This window comes from Beta vulgaris, chromosome 3 (genome assembly GCF_026745355.1).
Source record: "Beta vulgaris subsp. vulgaris cultivar EL10 chromosome 3, EL10.2, whole genome shotgun sequence".
NCBI classification, from domain to species: Eukaryota; Viridiplantae; Streptophyta; class Magnoliopsida; order Caryophyllales; family Amaranthaceae; genus Beta; species Beta vulgaris.
The window spans coordinates 13,731,855-13,753,476 of NC_079204.1; the positions used below are offsets into that span (position 1 = coordinate 13,731,855).

At 35.6% G+C, this 21,622-nt stretch overlaps 1 protein-coding gene and 1 long non-coding RNA gene across 5 annotated transcripts; one reads left to right on the forward strand and one right to left on the reverse strand.

Moving 5' to 3' along the window:
- Positions 1 to 5,829: 5,829 nt before the first annotated feature.
- Positions 5,830 to 7,296, reverse strand: LOC104888804 (calmodulin-like protein 7). Its single transcript, XM_010673888.4, has one exon. The coding sequence runs from the start codon at positions 7,272 to 7,274 to the stop codon at positions 6,468 to 6,470; it is 807 nt and encodes a 268-aa protein (XP_010672190.2). The 5' UTR covers positions 7,275 to 7,296; the 3' UTR covers positions 5,830 to 6,467.
- A 4,869-nt stretch (positions 7,297 to 12,165) lies between these two features.
- LOC125495976 (uncharacterized) lies at positions 12,166 to 21,589 on the forward strand. 4 transcript variants are annotated; one of them, XR_007272517.2, is made up of 7 exons: positions 12,167 to 12,364; positions 12,462 to 12,599; positions 13,414 to 13,520; positions 16,458 to 16,569; positions 16,992 to 18,333; positions 18,451 to 18,662; positions 21,390 to 21,589. It is a non-coding gene; the product is annotated as an uncharacterized LOC125495976 (long non-coding RNA). The 4 variants fall into 4 exon arrangements; XR_007272515.2 differs by having other exon boundaries at positions 12,166 to 12,364; positions 16,992 to 18,662; XR_007272516.2 differs by having other exon boundaries at positions 12,166 to 12,364; positions 16,999 to 18,662.
- Positions 21,590 to 21,622: the final 33 nt, after the last annotated feature.

Consider the following 21,622-nt stretch of genomic DNA (forward strand, 5'->3'; position numbering starts at 1 on the left):
AATATAGTGGTTAAGAATTTAGTATATAAACGTGAAGTCGCAGAATTAAGCCCTAATTATGCAATTTCTATTTTTTTTAAAGGTATGTGGATTACATGAAGTAAAACACCCTGAGAGAGAGCACCACATGACACCATTCCTTGTTTAGGAATGCCTTTTAATATATTAGTATAGATTGAGGAGTTATAAATCCGTTTTCATTTAGTTCTTGAATTAATTTTAAAATACAGATTATCTTTTCTACTTTTTTTTTCTTTTATACTCCCTCCATTTTAAAATATGAGGCATTTACTCTTAACTAAAATTTACTTGACCAAAAATATCTCTTATAATATGACAAATAAAAATTATAAAAATTATGCCATTGGGTTCTACTTGAAAAATACTATAATATATTTTTGTTTTATTTTTCTATCAGCACAAATTAAGAGCAATTAACAATTAAAGTTCGACTTCGAATATTTTTTGCCTTATATATTTGAAACGAAAGAGTAGCAATTAGCAGCTGATTCCTTAATTCAAGGGCTAAATTTTCATAATGTTTCATATAGAAAACAACAAAAAAAGGAAAGAATGAAAGTGAATATTGTTTTGTAAACTACTTGGCTGTGAATCCATAAAATTGACACATAAGCAAATCAATAAGAACTTGACACGTGGCAAAATTCTTATTGCTTTATAGTATTATACTAGTCTTTTATGCACACAATGCGTGCGTCAATTGTTTGAGTCTATTCTTAATAAATTTCATCAAAATATAATTATAGAAGTGTGATTTTATAATTATCTCTATTATATAAGGGAAGGGGGGGAGCAATGGTGTCCTCTTTCGAAATGTCTATTTTGCCCCCCTTTTCTTTCTAAATTACAAAAGGAATGTGATGAGTTTTAAAATATACCGCAAGTGCACGGTGTCTGTTTAGCAGAAACTGGCAAATGCGGGTCGATCCACAGGGAGAGGAGTTCTACAGATTTGTGCTCAATTATCTAACTACTTCAAGAGAGGAAATGATTGAATAATTAATAACTAAACTAGAATAAACTAGAACGCAGATAAATGGGAATTTATCAAAGAATTAAAAGCCTAGGGCAATCGATCGGTCCATCATGCTTATACCAATTTAATCAATATAATATAGTTCAACAACACTTGAATTGAGGTTTGAATAAATAAAGTATTTCGTTAATCCTTGACCAGGCATTAACAACTCTTAGATTAACACACTAGTGGAAAAATGAAGAAGGGCTGCGCTGAAAAAGGCTTGTAGGGCTGCGCTTTTTGACAGCAACCCTTTCAGTAGCATCCCTTCACTTTTTAAGTAGGGCTGCGCTAGAAAAGCGCAGCCCTTAAGCTAGAAGGGCTGCGCTAGTTAGGAAAAAGTGCAGCCCTTCTAGCTTAGAAGAACTGCGCTAGTTAGGAAAAACAAAAAATGCCTATTTTACTCATAATCTCACATTTTCTGAAATTAAACATTTTCTAGCTTAGAAGGGCTGCGCTAGTTAGCTTAGAAGGGCTTCACTTTTTTTTTTTGACATTTTTTTACTCATAATCTCACATTTTCTGAAATTAAACAGAAGAGAAGAGAAACGAAACGAAAATACTAAACCCAAAAAAAAAAAAAGAATGAAACGAAAATGAAAAAAAGGAACAAAAACTAATATACAAAGAGAAGTATACAAGAAGTATACAAGAACATTAATCAAAACAAAGATGAAAATACAAGAAATTATATACAAAGAGAAGTATACAAAAATATTAATCAAAATAAACAAAGAGAAGTATACAAGAACATTAATCAAAACAAAGAGAAATATACAAGAACATTAATCAAAATAAACAAAGAGAAGTATACAAGAACATTATAGATCTGAAAATACAAGAACTACCTCCAAACATTAACCTAATAATGTTTACATACATAAAACAAAACCCTAATACATAATTTAAGGGGAAAAAAAAAAATCGGAAAAACTTAAAATGCCTATTTGGAGGCTTAAACGAACTCGGATGGCTTAAAAAGCTTAAACGTCACGGCATAGCGGTGTGTTTGACTCGTTGGCCCGTTCCACTTCCGAAAAGGTATCACAATAGGCAATCGGACTCCGTCGCCATGTTTAGTGCAAATCATTTCAAGGTTTTTGTCGCAAATGTTTATGGGAGTTTTTGAGAGAGAAGAGAGGATGAGAGAGAAGAGAGATGAAAGAGAAGGAGGAAAGGAATAATGAGGGACGTGAGAGAGGAGAGAGAATGAGGGATAATATATTTGACGAATCCCCGCTCAATATTTCAAAGCCCGCGATTTCGAAATTTCAAAATTTTTCAGGAAGGGCTGCGCTTTTTTTAAAAAGCGCAGCCCTACATAGCAGAAGGGCTGCGCCTTTTAAAAAAGTGCAGCCCTTCACTTAGTAGGGCTGCGCTTTTTTAAAAAGCGCAGCCCTTCTTACTTCAGAAGGGCTGCGCTTTTTAAAAAAGCGCAGCCCTACTAAGTGAAGAGCTGCGTTTTTTTAAAAGGCGCAACCCTTCTGCTATGTAGGGCTGCGCTTTTACAAAAAGCGCAGCCCTTCCTCCGCAACCCTTCATTTTTTCCCCTAGTGACATATGCCAGTACGGTCGCTCAACATAATCAAATCTACCTATTGTAACAAGCCTCTAATGTATACGATCTTTCGATTCTAATTTTTATTAGCTAAACATAACTCATGATATTGCACAATTACATGAATCAAACAAGTATAACAAATCAACAGGAATTATTCTAATTCAATCCAATTATCGAAGAACATCAAACCACAATAAAAAAAAGGTATAAACATGGCTTCCCTCTCTAAGTCCTAGAAATAGACTACTCACTCATGATAGTAATAAACTCAATAAACATAATCAAACTAAAAGAATTCATTAAATTAAACTAAGTAGAGAGGAATACCGAATGATTGAAGAACAACGAAAACGAAATCAACGATCTTTATAATCTTCCAAATCAAAAAACACAAAGAGAGAAAAAGTAAGTATTTAGCCCTAAAAACGTAGAAAATCAGATAGTCTAATCGAAAATAGTATTTACCTATTTATGCTTTTTACAAAACCGGCTAAAAAAACCGACAAAACGCATCCCGAGAAACCGCCCGGGCGAAATTAGCCCGATCGGGCGACGGTGAATTAGAGTTACGACAGAAAAGCAGAATCCGCCCGGTCGGGCGCGTAAGCGATTTTGGCTTCTTTCTCGCCCGGTTGACCGGGCTAACATGCCTTACATGCTGTGAAAATTTCATTTCGCCCGGTCGACCGGGCGAAAAAACTGCGATTTATGCGTCAACTTGCGAAGATTGTATCTCTTAAATCAGAAGTTGGATTGGGGCATGTGACCTATTATTGGAAAGCCCTTGAAATCTAGTTTCCAACCCAACTAGAATTTCTTGATTATAAATTGTATATCAAAAGTATAGCCAAAATAGTGATAAGGTATCAGTTTTGACACTTCGTTCACTAACTCTTTGCTTCATTCTAACTCGAAATTATCCCAAATGGATGCATTGTGATCCTTGTGCAAGATATCTTCATATTCAATGATTAATAGGCTTGATCTTAGGTAATCATAATCAATTTGCATCAAAGTAACCTGAAAATGATCAAAACACACAAACGGGGAGAGTAGAGCACAACTTACGTAATTCATTCCATTATGCACCTAAATGCTCTAAAAGGAGTTCTAAATGCAATCAAAATGCATCTAAAAACTATATATAAATGTGACATATCAGAATGTCAAAATCAAAATCGGAACTCAAAGAAGACTACCGAAAATTAATTTACAACACTCACTCACAAATCACTTAAAAGAAAAAACTTTACAAATCACTCATACAATTGAGAAAATCACATTATAAAAATCACGCAAATCACTCAAATAATCAGGAAACTTTATTAAAACTTAAAATTAACATACAAACTAAAACTAATAACCTAGAACGTCAATACATACAAAAACATTTACAAAAATTTACTTACAAATCACTATTCTCAAGAACCATTCACAATTAATGGTGGGTCATGATAAAAAAAATAGAGGTGTATTTGTAGTGAAATCAGAATTTAGAAGTTAGACAAGGAAAAAAATTATTTACTTTTTTATAGTGGTTCCTATATATGATGAAACTTTTATATATATTTGAACCTATCCTTTTCTATTATATAATAGCGATTAATTATCAAGGTAAAAAGGTTTATGTAAAATATCATTCAAGAATTAAAGTACAACATATCTCTATTATATAAGGGAAGGGGAGCTATGGTGTCCCCGAATGAAGAGACTATTACCCCTTCTATTCTAAATTACAAATTCACTTACAAATCAAAGGGGGCTTCATACAAAAATATCAAAAAATATAATTATAACAATCACTCACAAGTCAACTAAAATCATAAAATTGCATAATTTACGTTATGCAAATCACTAAATGAGTAAACTTTACAAAAACATAAAAATTCACTTACAAACTACAACCTATGAAAATTAAAAAGCACTTTTTTTACAATTTATGAAGTACTGTACTTAATTCAAAAATCAACTAAAAAATTATAATATTAGAAATCATAAATAAATTCAATAAAATTTATATTTTGTTCATAGAATTTAACTTTGAAAAGTAAAAAAAAAAACAAAAAAGAATGGTGAGAGACTAAAGTGACAAAACTAAACCAATCAAAATTTTCAACTAAAAATAATTATACTTCGTATGTCTAATGTTCAAATTTTGACTTTTATGCCGAAGAAAATCGAGTTTCTATTTCGAAAAAAATTCAAGCACGCATCGCATGCGAAAAATTCTAGTTGTTATATAAGCTACTGTAATCTATAAAGTTTTTAGAAAATGAGATAAACATTTAGGTGTAAAGTTTTGTAATCAAATTAAATTTGTAATTTTTTTATTGAGTAGCCATTTTTCTCATTATGTCAAGTTACTTTGTTAATGTTTATTTAATTCATTATTGGAAGTTTTGACTCATCTTTAAATTATGAAAGGATATAATTATACAAAATATGAATATCCAATTAAGTATATATTTAGCTAAAGATAAAAAAGACATTTCATTTAGGGACACCAAAGCTCCCCCCTTGGCTTATATAATAGAGATATAGATTTAGGGTTACACTTATTAAATTCAGTTGGATTTAATTGAAATTATTTGAACTATTTTGAACTTATGAAAATTATTGAAGTTCATGTAATAAAGTTTTAAAACTTATCAAAACTTATTAAACATGATTTTTTTAAGATGAAAAGAGCATCAGTAATGTGATTATCACAATTAATTTAATTATCCATAAGCAAAATTATAAAAATTGGTATATGAAACATATTTGTTGAGATGAATCTAACAAGATTTTACATGACTTGGTCTTTCCTGTCTTATGATGAATCATGAAAGATGATTAAAGTAAACTATGTGAATAATACAAAGTCAAACAGTTGCAATTAATGAAGAATGGAGTGACTATAATCTAGTATCCTTAGGGTTAGTACTATTACACGAAAACTTCCTTATTGCGGTTCGTCGAGCGTAATGCTACTATTTTTTATAATATTAAGAATTGCAAACATAAATTCTCATTGATTAATGAAGTAATAAGTTAACATATTTCATTAATTGCTACTTACTTTAATTTTAATTGCAATACTTTTTTCCATGAAATTTCAATTCAATGGCAACATTATTACTTTATTTGGTATTGATGAGTTTTAATTTCTCTATCTCTATTCATTAAAGCTCTAGATTCAATACACGATCATATTATGGGACAGGGCTAGGGGGGAAGTAAATGACCATTGAAGAAAATTATCTAATCTTCCTTGTACATACTTGTAAAATTAAAGGAATCTAAACATTAAAGGAATCAAAGAACAAACAACTTTTGTAATATTCCTATCCACATGCATTTCAACTAGAGTGCTTGATTAGGTCGACATATAATCCATAGACGACCATGTTAGCTTTTCCTTCAAAAATCATGACCTTTTTGCTCCACATAATAACATCTTGAAGCGATTGAACAAATTAAAGATCTTCGAGGGTACTTTCACAAATGGAAAGTTAAGCCTCCACATCTTCCATGCATGCATGTCCCTTAACCACCTAAATAAGATTTAATTTCCCTCTAATATAATCAAAATCCAACACAACCAACAAGCTCTCCCTCCAATTAAGAACACCTTCATTATCTTTCTTATAATTCCATGGGAAATCATTACAGCCCATCTCCAATCTGATCTGATCCGATCCGATCTGTTTCCCTTGAGATCCAAGAAAGGCCTTGAGTTCATGATGTAAACACTAGATGATATCCAAAAACCACCCCAAATTAACAACCATGACATAACAAAGATTTAATATTTACACCGCGCACATTTTCATCACCACAAACTAAGCAAGAATGAATTGAATGACATACATGTTAGTCGTCGAGTTAATTCATAGTAGGAAAACCACCTTGTTTCATCATCTTCTTAAACTCTTTAAAACTAACCATACCATCTCCATCTACATCAACCTTCATGATCATAAGCTTACAATCCTCCAAGTTCCTCCCTTGGTTAAGGCCAAGGGAGCCGAGGACAGACCGTAACTCGTCGACAGAAATGAATCCATCGCCATTCTTGTCGAAGACATTGAAGGCTTCCTTCATGTCTTCTTCGTCAGACTGTTCATCCTCTTCTCTATCCATAATAAGGCTGTAGAGTGCTTGGAACTCACCCCCGTCCACGCATCCATCACCATTGACATCAATGCGGCCTATCATTTGTGTGAGGTCAGTGTCGGGTATGAAGATGCCCATGTTAATTAGCGACTCTCTCAACTCTATCATAGTTATCCTCCCGTCTCCATTGTGATCGAACATTTCGAACACCCGTCTTAGTTCCACCGCGTCCATTGCCTTGTGAGGCTTTCTTTCTTGTGGGGCTTGCGGTGGTTGTATCGTTGGCGGTGGCGAAGAGGGCAATGGGGGGTTGGAGTGATCGGGTGGGCTCTCGGAGGTTTGGGTGCTTGTATTGGTGTTGGGGAGGAAATAAGAGGAGATGGGAGAGTTAAGAAGGGAAGGCAAAGAGAGGGATATGGTTGGCATTGTTTCGTGGGGTTGGCAACAAGTGGTGGGTAATGTGTATGTTGTTGTTAAGAAAAATATTGGATGGCAATTGGCAAAGATGGTTTCCTCTCCTATAAATGTTTGTGGAGTGTGAGAGAGGGCTACTAAATTAGTGTGATCATTTGCCATCGAGAATCTCACTTATTAGAAAAATACAATATGTGCTTTTTTCTATGTTCCTATTAGTGACATAAATTAATAAAAATCTTATTTAAAGTTTAACTTTATTAAGGCTTCTTCTACGTTTTCAATATGATCATTTATGAATGTTTGAGGTGTTTATAGAACGGAAGAAAATACCAATTATGATGACTTTTGTTTTAATAAATGTACATATGTGTTGGGTATTTTTTTTTTTTTATAGGAAATTTGTTATAAATTGAAGATTTGAGAGGTATTACAGTGAAAATACACCATGCGACAAAGTGGTGCTGTCTCACAACATAGAAAAGTAGGAGTTTTAATTTTTTTTATTATTGTTTGAGAAGAGTTTTGTTGTACCATTTATGATATACAATAATTCTCCAGTTAATATTAGTAATATTTGTAGATATTATCACTAGAATAATTTTTTACACTACAACCTTGAATTCGAAATCATACTCATTTTACTAGTACCAATTTTTCAAGTTTGATAAGCTCGAGTCAAGTTCAGGTCATTCAGTTTGCACTATTATGTACATTTTGAGTTATTATTATGCTTATTAAATTTAATTAAACTTTGTTATGTCAGTTTTGCGAGGTCTAATTTATCTAAATTTTCCTTTAAAACAGGTTTGCTTGCTAGGTTAATTAGTGTAAGGTTGCTGTCCACGCAAGGAATACAACCTTTAAACAATGGAAAACGCGTTGTTATAATTGTTGCTTTGGTGACTAATTATGCGACTCAAAGATGTGGGGACAAACCTTAGCTAAGATGTGGGGATCACTAATTAATAAATTTGTGTTATTATGACTTATGAGTTAGCTAGAGAGAGTGGGAGACAGAGTGAAAGCTGGAGTAGTTTATTTGAAAGAGTGACCGTTGATAACGGATCTAAAATAAGAAACTATGGAGAATGGAACGCGCCAACTACAAGTAAATAAACAGGCCCTTTTAAAAAGACAGTTGGTTTGGGATTGGTTGTGTTGAAACACAACACAACAACTTTGCCGCGTGATTAGTTCAGGTTTTGACTGCTAACTCCTTTTTTGTTGGGTTTGGTCCTTTAGTACTGAACTATTACCTCCGTTTTTTTAGTAGCTACATTTTTCTTCTAAAATAGTTGCTTTTTTTTTACTTACTTTATTATTTTAACTTTTCTTATTAGGAGACTTGATCTATCAAAAAATAATAGTATTATATTTATTTTCCTCTATTTTCACCAAAAAGTACTATTTTTTCATCTTTTTCCCACTTCATTTAATGTTAAAAGGTCAAAAAGTACACCTAAAAAGAATAAAAGTGACATCTCCTAAAAAGTAGTTAAATCAACAATATAACAAATAAAAAAAGCAGAGGAAATAGCTATTATCCATGTTATGCATGTGTGGAATGTAACTAAGAGTATCCCCAATGAAAAGTTACAACCTTTGTAGCTTTATTTGCCACGTTATATTTTCAAGTTATATCCTCTCCCAATTAAAAAGTACAACCACTTGTAATTTTGACAGGTCCCACTTTTGGACCAAAGTGGTTGTTAGTTTTATTTTCAACGAAAAGTTTGTGTTAAGTTATTTTCGGATCCACGAAGGTAAAAAAGCAACTAGTATTATTGAGCAATATGACTTGCCCAAGCTACCACGAGGAAAAACTATCTTTGTTTTTTTATATCTAAGGACTATAGTATGTATTTTTTTATTTTTAAGTAGGAGTATATTGGTCAAAAAAAGGTGGAGATCAAAGTATGCAAAAGTTCCCGTATATATTACAGATTTAGTTTTATTATTTTCTTTAAAACAAAAATAAATTTTATACTCCCTCCATCATTGAACAAAAGCAAATTAAGTATTTCAATTAAAATACCTAAATTAATTGCCTTTCACTTATCAAATTTTAACACCTCCACTAATGCCCATATTAACGTAGCCCTTCTATGACTTGTATCATATAATATGTTAAAAGCTAGGTATACAATGCCAATATTGATATTCAATGTTTGTCAAAAAATTAAAAAAAAAATGATACTAATAATCCATGTATGCAAAAAAAAAAAAAAAATGTTGATACCCTATGAAAAATGGCTTAGTTCACAATAATTTTTAAAAAGCAGGGAAAAAGATGAAATCAGGAGTGATGAATTCATAACTGGCTAACATTACTCTAATTAATTTGATTTCATTCCAACAACAATAAAAATTTGTAATTATCAACCAGAAAAAAGTTAAGCAAAGAAGTGAGTAATACTATGATGTACTAAAGACACCCTTATATGATGTTCCCCTTAAACAAGCCACATATATATTATGATACTTCAACAGTTCAACTAGAACTTCATTATACTGACATCTGGTTCCTTGTTAATTGAGCGTATGCTGGGTTGACTTTGAAGCGAATCAAGTGCTTCTGATAGGAGAGGCAACATGGTGATAGCTAAGATATGTGTCTTCACATGAAAGAATTAGCTGGAGTTTTGTTTAATGAAAAGAATATCCCAACTCCCAAGTCTTAATACTCCCCCATGCACACATATTATTGCCAGATCTAACGCGTTTTATCCCATCTGTCTGGGTCTGACTGTCTATCTTGCTAGTGGCAAATGGACATGGCGTATAATGATACAGGGAAGATCAATTTTTCTTATTAATTTTCTTTTCGGTAAGGATGAACAGCAGTGGCGTATCTAGGAATTTACTCATGGGGATACGAATACGTAAGTAGTTAGACTCGTTAATTTTTTCTTTCAAAATAAAGCTTTATTAACATTTTTTTCTCCCTAAGTTTAACTAAGAACTTAGATATAATTGCTAACTATTTAAGTGTTCAATGTTTCAATTTAAATAACCAGATCTTTAGAAATAAGTTGTTCAATTTAAAAACATTGTTTAAGTATATAAATGAGAAAAAATATTTCTCCTTAAGTTTAAGTAAGAACTTAGATATAATTGCTAACTATTTAAGTGTTCAATGTTTCAATTTAAATAACCAAATCTTTAAAATAAGTTGTTCAATTTAAAAACAGTAATTTAAGTATATAAATGAGGAAATTTTGAAGGAAAAAGAATAGAGACAAAATTATTATTTCGGAACTTTTATTTTTGTGGGCTTATGAATTTGTAGTTGCAGAGTAAGCTTACTTATAAATTTTTAGTTTCACACTAATAGCCATAGGCCCGTAGAGAGTAGTATATAGTAAAAGTGTTGAGGATAAATTAAACATGAGTCAAAGGGTAAGTAATTAAAAGCATAAAAAGAACTTTGTGGGGTTTTGAACTCGAGACCTCCTCATAAATTTATGGATCTTTCTTTTCCCTTTCGATACCAACAAGACAAGCCTCAACTTATTGATTTGATTTCATTATTTTCCATAAATAATGGGGGTACAGCTGTACCCCTTGTACCCCCTCTAGATCCGCCCATGATGAACAGGCCCATACTCTAAGCCTAACATTACTTACAATGTTCCTTTGGGGTGCAGCTGTGTTCGGAGATAGGTTGGGTGGGGGTCCATCTGCCATCACTCATGACCTAATTCTCTATCCACACCATTTATCATTCGCCATAAATTCAGGTCCGGTCCTAAATTTTTTGAGGCCCTAGGCAAAATAGTTAATTGGGACCCTTTAAAAACAATATGAATTTATAATAGAGCAAAATAATAACATATGACAAGTTTTTTTCGAAGGGAATGAAGTTTTATTTTGCTAGACGCAGAGATCAGGTGTTACTCATTGAAAAAACTCATCCTAGCCATAGTAGTTGTTAAAAAACTTAGACACTATTTCCAAACGCATACTGTTATTGTTATGACTAACTATCCTGTCAAATCTGTCTTACGACACCCTGAGCTAACAGGACGCATGAGTAAGTGGGCGATAGCGCTCAGTGGATACGACATTCAATTTCGCCCCAGAACAGCCACTAAGTCGCAGGCATTGGCAGATTTTGTGGCAGACTTTAGCCCAGAGTTAGAGAAGCTAGCAAATGACGAAGTCGCACAAAATAACCATGTAGACTATGAGTCTTGGACATTATTTGTTGACGGATCCTCTAATTTTTGTGGTGCAGGTCTAGGTATTGTGCTAAAGTCGCCACAAGAGGGCAAGGTAGTACGAGCCATCTACTGTGAGTTTAGAGCGACAAATAATGAGGATGAGTATAAAGCGCTTATAGCAGGAATGACTTTGGCAGAAGACATGGGGGCAAAGGCGCTTAAAGTCTATAGCGACTCATTGTTGATAGTTAGCCAAATCAAAGGAGAATTCGCGGCGAAAGATTCTAAAATGGCTATGTACTTAGAATTAGCTCAACAAATAAGTAAAGTATTTAACCCATTTGACGTTTTGCAGATCTCAAGAGACCAGAATACGCAGGCAGATGCGTCGGCCAATCTTGGATCCTCCTTGAGGGACATTTCATTCGATTCTGTCCCCATAGTCCATTTAGCAAATCCAGCAGTCGCTCGCAATTGTGGAAAGACTGTCGCGATAACGGAGGAACGTGTCCGAGCCAATGATGACAACGATCATAATGCTGGTAACGATGACGCAAGTGACGAAGCGGAAACTGCAGCGATGAACGACCTTGACAATGAGGAGGTAAGTGTTAGTTAGACAAAACCATTTTATGATTATCTCACTAACAATGTACTTCCAACAGACAAGGTAGAAGCGTGTAGTCCGATTCAAAGCGTCACGATATGTGATCATACAAGGAGTGTTGTTCAAAAAGTCCGTCGCAGGCCTACTACTACAAAAGGAGTGTTATCGCGACGCTTATTGCTCGACGCCACATTATAGGCGTTGGGGGACTTCAAAATTTCCACCCCACCTCAACGCTTAAAAGCATGGAGAAATTTGACAACGCATTTTCGCGTCCAAAAATCACGTGCCTAACACACGTGCCTATATGGGCTTCAATTTTCATCAACACACGTCCAAGAATGCAAATAAACTCAGCGCTAAAAAAACCGCTGCTAATAACTCCCCACTCTACGCCAGTACTCGATCCACTTCTAACATCAAACCCTATCACGCTGGCCGGATTCTTCTCAATTCTTCACCGGCATGTGAATTCTCAGGTAATCTCGTCGTCTCTCTGTAATCCTTGTCCTTTGTTGGTTCTGCATCTTCGACTTATTCCATTGAATTCTTTATCTCTTAATTACCTCTCATCAGTCTTGAGCGACTGCGCGAAAACAATCAATTTGCAACTGAAATCTATGAGATTTCAATAATCGTCTTCAGTAGGCCAAGGATTGTTGCGAATAATCGTCTTCAGTAGGCTGAGGATTGTTGCGAATCAACCAAAATCAGGTTTGTTGCGAATTCACTCTGAATTTGTTGCGAAGAATTCTTTTTTTCTTAAATTTGTAAGATTCCAATCTGAATTCACTCAATTGTCGCTGAATTCTTCATCCTCAACCTTCCATCAATTAGGGCTGACGGAATTGAACACTTGATTAAGGAAATTCAGGGATTTTTAAATAATTAAGCTTAGTACTTTTAAATAATTAAGGGTATGCTTTGTGGTTATAGCTGTTTATTTTTCATTTTTCTGAAACTTCTCCCTTCTGTCCTCTCTTTATGTTTTCTAGAGGGTCGGGTGAGTTGGGGCATAACTTCGACAGACCACATTCATGATTTTGTGTATTTTTCTAGATATCAAATTTTTTTCCTTTTTTTTATAATGAAATTTGCAGATTTCATGTCATTCATATAAGCTTATAAAACAAGATTTTGGAGCTCAATTTTCAAGTTAGCTTCTTTTATCTAACTTGAAGAAATGATGGATCACACAATAATTTTGGATTTCTTGGAGCTTCTGCAGAACGACAGAGTCAGTATATGCATTGGCCTGGTTGATCATTTTGGCAATAGTGCTGCATAACTTGTTAAGCTTTCTTATATTTTTGTAGGTATAGTATACATCAGATGCTGTTTCCTCATTTTTTATTAGCTTTCTGATACTATCATATACAACTTGGTCCATCGGATCCGCGGAGCTTAAATTTCAGCAATAAACTTACTTTCCAACTTATATTTTTCAGAAATAATATTTTATTTGGATATCGGTTTTGTGGGAGTTATTTAGCGCTTGCTTACCTCATCTTTATAAATGGTTCGAAAGGTTTAAGGTACCAGAGGGTGTGATCTGTTGCTGCAGCTGCACTTCCTGTGCCATTTGGGACTTCACATGTTGGACTTGTTCATCGAGCTCAACTCAAAAGTGGTCAGGTAATAGTGTATTGCCTTTAAAGTTTTGACTTGCTTTTGCTCCTCCCATTTACCACAGACCAGCCTAAGGCATTATTTAATTGGAATTTAGTTTGATTATTGGGGAATTAGTTTGTTCCTAGATTCTGGCCTATATTCATCATAAAAAGGGGAGTTTTTCTTTTGGAACTTTGACATGCTTATTTACTCTTATATTATCAAATATCAACAAAGATGTATAGGCCTTTTTAGATGGTCTTTTACTGTGAAGTGTGAACTTGAGGTTGCAAATTTTTGCTCAAACTGTTATTTCCAGAACCACACAGGACCAGGATATGGTTATCTTAACAGGGCAATGTGTTATTATGAGATGCTAAAGAACTGAAAAGCTGATATTTCTGGAATCGAGCTTGAACCTATATGGCTATAGCTGATCATTTTTAATGCGATGATTGAATTTTGTTGCTTTGATTGTGGAATCATGCTGGTGAAATATGAACTGTTATCCTGTCATCTATCGATAATGCAGCAAGTATAATGCAAATATCTTCTGAAATTTGGTCTCAAGGACCAAGTCGCCTTCTTAATCTACTAGACTTAGCTTTTGTGGCATCCAGATTTTACATGGTATAAAAACAGGTCTGTGTAATTTCATAGTGGTGGTCTGGTGGGTTATGATATAAGATGTGTTTTTGTAGTAGTTTTTTTTAAAAATTTTTATAAAGTGTGTTTTTGTACTAGTTTTGATAAATTTTCCATGCATTATGATGATGCACATCAGATATAAGATGTTTTGTGCATAGTGTATACTGTATACTAAGACAGTAAACAGAACCAGGTAGGAGCTGCAACTAGTTGGTGTTCGGATCAGTCTTCTTGCTTAGTTTGTTATATCTAGAGTCTACTATGTACTATCACTTGTTAGAAGAGCTTAATACAAGTTTCAGTAGAACTTCATTGTGAGTTGTGAAGTTCTATCAGAAGGCTTCTTTAGTTTATACCCTTTTCTGATAAAATTAGAGTCTAGTGTCTGTGTTGGGATACCATCAGTGTCGTGATTGGTGGAGGAGCTAGGAAACTAAAGGATCGGTGTAAGACGAACTAGAAAGGGAAACTAAATTCTGGGAGGTTTCTTTTCCTTTGTTTTAAATTTAGATGCGTTATTATCTGACCATGTAACACCCAAATTACAATGTCTTTCTCAAGTGAACAATCATCATATTGTACAATCTGGTGAGTAGTTAGGATTTATTCTGAAGACCACGTCTTTCAGACTAAATTTTCACTTTTGTATCGCTAAGTGCAGTAGCAGTAGTGACTAAATATTCCAAGATCTTGGATCGAATCGGTACTTCCTCACTTTTGTTAGCGCTAAGCACACAATAGTGAGGATTTATAAGTATTTACGAGACTGCTACTTTTATCTGGTGAGAATGTAGTAATGTACAATGTGTCTGTGTAGATGCTACAACGTTATTTAAGTCTCTAAATATATCGACACTATTCTTTTCGCATTTGAAAATCACATTTTAAGTTTCATTAAGTTCACATAAAGCCTTTGTGAAACTATTAAAGGTTCACCTAAAGCCGAAAGTGCAATTATTACTAACAAACTTGTAGTCGAATTAGTTTAGAGATTGATATCTTATAGTGCAGAGATTGATTCATGCTTAGAGCTCATTTAAGTTTCACCATAAAGGAATGAAAGGAGAAGTTTAACATAGGAAGTAGAGATTGATATCTTATAGTGCAGCATGTAAATTGAGTGAAAAGACCACATGAACATTTTGAAAGCAAATCGCCTTATTTTTCCTGGTGTCGGAGCATTCGCTGCTGCGATGAACATTCTTAATGAAAAGGGGTGAGTTGTCTTGCGAAGTCTGTTGTTTCTTAAAGGCTTTGTAGAATTCTTTCTGCTTTTTCTTGTTGATATTATGTTGACTGTTTCATTATTTACGGATCTTTACCCTTGGGTAGTTCATGAATCTATCAGCTCAACAGGTTTATTGAATTGGATGCTTAAGCTTTGGATGACTGATGTGGATGGTCTAATTCCGCTATTGAGGATTTCAAAGGACTTCCTTAGTTCTAGGCTTTACCCAAGTCTTTTATCTCAAGTTTTTATGTTCCTTTCTTTTCCAATATCTGCATGGAGTGCCGTGTGTTGTTCTTGAGTTATGCGTATTATGATTCTCACTCTGTTCAGGCTGTCTATTCTCATACCATTACTGTTGCATCTTAAGTGTTTCAATAAAATGAATTTTCTCAGTTAACTATGGCGATACACATGTTTGAGAATGAGTATTTATGGTAGCTGAACAAACACTTGTTGCAATGACCGGAAGCTAAATTTTGGTTATCAGATAGCAATTCCCATCTTTTTGGGCTCTGCTGTTTCAATTCCCATATTGAAACAAGTATTGATGTTGAATTACTATATTTGTTAGTGTGTGTACAAACGATGAAGGAATATACTCATGTTTGAGGTGTCATCTTAGGATCAGATTGGTAAATATGTTAGGTTTCTTAATTATAACCTTCCATTGAGACAATGAGAGTATTACTATTGTCTATAATCTGTATCCTCAAGGAATTGTGTCAATTGCCTTAGTTGATGAAATGTTATGCTATTTCAGTTCCTTTACTTTTTCACTCCTATTGTCCTCATGAATTGGTTTATTCAAGAAAAACATTGGTCTATTGAAGAAAGATGATGACTCCGCTCTACTAGGCACCAGTGTCTTATTAGCTGTAATGCGAAAACTTTATAGATCAATGCATGGACTGACAGTGATAAGTAGCCTGCATGATGAACTTATTATGGAAGAAGTTCCTCCTAGATTTCATTTACTTTACTCTTGTTGTTTATACTGAAAAAGGGGATTGAGAAGGGTGTTTCTAGTTTGTTATTTTCACCCTCTACTGATTATATTTTGTCTTTTTTATCTCCTTTTGAAGGTACTCAAAAATAATGAAGGTGCAACAGAACGGATGGCTTCAAAGTAGCTACCATCGTATCGTCATCTATTTTGCTAGCGCGCTGGATCTTATTAGTTAGCTTATTTTCAAGGTTACTTCACTTTATTGGATATTTTTATTAATTAGACTTAACTACGACATACAATTTAATTGTGTTTATGGAAAAATACATATATATATGGCTAGGATTTTGGTGAATATGCAATATTTGTAGGGATTTTAATTATCTTAGTGTATATACATTTATAATATATTGATCAAAGTATTTTTTTTACCTTTACTCTATTAGAATAAAAACAAACATTGAAACTTGATATATATATATATATATATATATATATATATATATATATATATATATATATATATATATATATATATATATATATATTTGTTATTTCGGAAAAATAAAAGGGACGATTACAAAAACGAAAACACATTTTATAGTCATGAAATTTTGCCAAATAAATATTAACATTGGAATCCAACTTCTCTTTTAACGACGCCTAAAAGCGTCCAGATTTAGAGGCAACAAGCTGCTGCAAGTCATCGCGAACGGAGACGCTTTTATGCGACGAGACAATTGGGGACTATGTTAGGCGTCGAGAATGGCGACGCTTTTACGTGTCGTGAATTACCTCAATTGACACGACGCTTTTAGAAAGCGTCGCAAGCAAATTTAGCGACGCTTTTTGGCGTCGCCAAATGGGTTAAAAAGCGTCGCGATAACACTCATTTTGTAGTAGTGGCCCCTACTTGTGCTGCTTAGAAAAAGATCAGTGGGGGCAAGTCTTAGAAGACCTACATGAAGGAACGTGCGGGAATCATTCAGGAGGACGCAGCTTATCCAGCAGAGCGTTGCGTATGGGTTACTATTGGCCCACAATGAAGAAAGACGCAATAAGGTATGTCACCAAGTGCGATAGCTGTCAATGACACGCAGGTATGACGTATAAACCTTGTGAGATTTTACATCCTTCTTTAACACCTTGCCTTTCATGAAATGGGGCATGCATATAGTTGCTAAAATAACCTCCATCCCCAGGTCAGAAGGTCTTTATGTTGGCATTAACTGATTACTTTTCTAAATGGATAGAAGCAGATTCTTTCCAACAGGTGCGCGACAAAGAAGTTATTTCTTTTATATATACTAACATAATTTGCAGGTTTGGTGTCCCATCTGAAATCATATGCGACGATGGGTCGCAGTTTATTAGCGACAAGTTAAAACATTTTTGCGACGAATGGAACATAACGTTGTTAACATCAACGCCAAGGAATCCACAAGCCAATGGACAGGCTGAGTCTAGCAATAAGACTGTCATTGATAGCCTGAAGAAGCGACTCACCGCCAAGAAAGGCAAGTGGGCAGAGGCAATACCTTCCATCCTGTGGGCCAATCGCACCACACCACGCACTGCGACAGGACAAACGTCGTTCTCGCTAGTCTATGGATGTGAAGCTGTTCTACCATCTGAAGTGAACGTTCCGACCGCCAGATATGGCTTAATGACGGAGCAGCAAATTTGCAATGAGCTTGTCAACGATTCGGATACCATCAAGGAGTTGCGAGACGCAGCATTGGTACGTATGGCAGCTCAGCAGCAAGTAGTCGCAAGAAGTTTCAACAAAAATGTTCAAGCCAAATCCTTCGTCGAAGGCGATTGGGTTCTAAGGAAAGTATTTCAAAATACACAAGAAGTCAACGCTGGCAAGTTAGGGCCTAAATGGGAAGGACCATACCAAATTAGTAAAGTAGTAGGCAATGGAGCCTACCAACTGGCCCGCCATGACGGAAGCTTCGTGCCACGTAGTTGGAACGCGACGCATCTTAAACAATACTTCTTCTAGCTAAGTAAATTTGCTATGTTATCTTTACAATGTGTAGGAAATAAATGACATCATTATTATGTCAACGCCGCTAACTGTTAGCGACCTTAGTGTTGTCTTACTGTGTTTTGTTGTCTTTCAGGAGATTCATTCCCATCTGTTTCAATAATGTCGCAACGTTCTAACGACGCGAAGCACAATCGTTTATTTCATCGTACAATAAGAGTAGAGTGATGTTGTCACTATCTACAGCCTTTCAGTTTTCTTTGCTCAATAAGTATATCACGACGGATGTCTTGCTATTGTGTACCATGATTGTCTACGATGATTCTACGTGTTCCCCGACAATTACATGTAAGTATTTATATGTTTTTTTCTGTTACTAGTTACTAAGTCCAAACGCTTCGTCTGAACGACCAACGAAGGCTGACTAAACGCCTGGCCATGTCTTTAGAACGTCAGAATAACAACAGTCAAACAAATGCATGCATGTCACACAAACGTAATATCGATAGATTAACTTGAGAACACAAAGTTGTCAAAAGTTATGGTCACTCCCATGAGTGACCCAAAAGTACAAAAGATAAAGTCACTCTCTTTAGTGACCAAAGCAAAGTTTGGTAAAATTCTCAAGATTAAAACAAAGAGACGTAACATTAAGCAAATGAAGACTAGGCGTCTAAACTCTTGTCAATATCTTTTTCTGGTGACGCAGCAGGCGGCGGTACGGTGGATGAGGCTTCCTTCTCAATCTCTGGTTCAGGTGGCACGTCCGACACAATAAAGCCGACGTAGGACGGTGCATTCTCATCCACTTTAGGTGGAGAATATGTTGTCGCAGCCAGTTCATCCTCATCCATTAAATCCTTCATCTCTCCCATGTATTTGAGGTAGAGGTCTATGTCTTTTTGTGGTGTCCAGGATGTCGTCTTCTTCATCAGAAATTGATACATGAGCTTAGCCTTGACCCTGGTGGTCACTTCAGCCTCGAGCAAGTCCAACTCGCTCTTCTGCGCGTCAATCGTCGCCTGGAGGTCTTTGATCCCTTGACGCGATGATTCCTCTAGCTTGGTCGCTTTTTCCCTTATTTGCTCCAGCTCGTTTCCGTTTTTCTTTAAAGTCTCCTCCATGTTCTTGATGGTCGTCTGGTAAGACTTTAGTTCAGTCTCTTTGGACTTTACGTCCAATTCAGCCTTCTCTACCTTTTGGTTCATGGTCTGATTACCCTTCAGCAGCGTCGATATCTCCCTCTTAGCCATGAGGAGATGCTGTGATGACTGTGCAAAGAAAAAAAAAAACTACATGTTAGTTAGTGATTATAAAATATCGTTAAACGTCGTGAAGTCTATAGTTAAATTAAGCAACTATACCTGGAAAAGAAGCTCTAAGCCATCCGACACCATGCGTGGGAGGTGTGCTCCCTTATTCTTTCCTCAGCGTTAGGAAAAAGGAACTTGTCAGCTTCCGGCCAGATGGACATCTCCAGTGACATAAAGTCGTTGGGGACGGTCACAGTGTATGATGGCCCACCCTTGTCAGGAGGGGCCAGAAACTCAGTTTTGCGCATCTTTGGCGCATTTTCTTGTTCATCGTCCAGCTGGACGACGATTGTAGTGTCTTTCTTCATCGACGTCGTAGACGCAGACGCGGTGTCAGTCGAAGTTTCCTTATCTCTCTTGCGCTTTCGTAGCATCTCTGCTAACGCTTGATTGTCCATGCTTCCTCTAGGACGAGATTACGAAGAGCCTGTCAAAGATTGCTTAGTTGTTCAGATTGTTCTGATGTCACTAGAGTTCAGTAGATGAAAGAAAAGCAAACTTACCAGAAGCCATAGATGAGTAGTTGTCCTAGTTAGCAAAAAAAATCCTTCTGAATTGTCTGTCCTCTTCAGACGCTTCCAGAAATTTGTCACAAAGTCGCTGAGATTCGTCGCGATACATCAGCAATTTTGGATTCAGGCCTGCAGAAGAAACGATGTAAGAATAGTGTTAACGACGCGACGCAAAGAAAAATATGATTGAAATCAAACAAACCTTCTGTGTTGCAGCCACCAATCCAGGTTTTTTCAGCTTCTCCCAAAGACGATTTCTTCACGAAAACGTATCTGTTTTTCCATCCTCTGTCGCTTGATTGAACTCCCCCGACTAATGGTTCTAATCTTGCCTTAGCATGGAGAGCTATCCTATTATTTGCTTTAACCCTAATTTCGTAGTAAAGTAGAAGGTCGTGAAGGGTAAAGGCTTCTTCCCAAGACGTTGTTACTCTGTCGATGACGCTGAGGATTCGCCAGACTTGGGGCATTATCTGCCCTGGACTAATTTGGTATATCTGTATCAGGTCCCTAGCTAGGGGAGAAAAAAGGATTCTTAGTCCTATTTTAAAGGGGTACTCATAAAGCACCACCCAGGTGCTAGGGCACATCTCCGGTTGTTCAGTAGGCTCTGCGTTCCTGATGACCGTGTCAACAAGTAGGTTTCCTCGTTCTAGAAATCTCATCATGTCTTCCTCTGACATGATCGATTGTTCGTCCTCGTTTTCTCCTCTCTGTTCTGCGATTTTTTCTTTTCCCCTCGATTTTTCTTGATTTTTTACAAAATTCCTAATGCTACGTCTACTGGGAGCCATGAGTGTAATTGGAGAAGAAGCAAAGTGCGAAACAAAGAAATTAACAGCAGTGGGAGTTTACCTGGTGCTAGAGATAGATTTTCCGACAGAGAAACAACTGAGAGTTCTAGAAATCCTTTTGCTTTAGAGAGAGAAAGGTCAAGTGGGTTGAGAATTCAATCATGCGCGATATTTATACTCCCAAGTGCAATCATTGCTTTGCTTAAACAGATAGAAATTAACGGCTCTTTTTTCTTATCTTTTTGTGCTGTGACCTTTGAGTTACCTTGTGGATATTTTTTATCTAATTCCGCCGTGTATTCTCTCTTATCTGTTGCTCAGTATTTTTAGCTAAGTATTTTTTAACTACAGTTATCTTATCTGATGTGGTCCTTTGATTTTTTAACAATTGTCTCATGGACTTTGTGTTACCCTGTTTCGACAATTGGGGGCAAACTGTTATGGCTGATTTTACAGGACATTGACGCAATGACGCATCGACTTTGACGATAAGACGTGGTAGCCGAAAGGATGAAGCGCGAAGACTAAGTCAATTAGCTTAGTAACTAACTGTCCGGAAAAGAAGGATGATGATCCTATCATGATTCAGCTAACCATGCCGCTAAGGGAAATCAGTTACGCAAGGTTAGGAGGCAGAATTCATTGGTTGAGCAAAAAAGGCCAGAAAAATCTCCTACAATCAAGGAAAA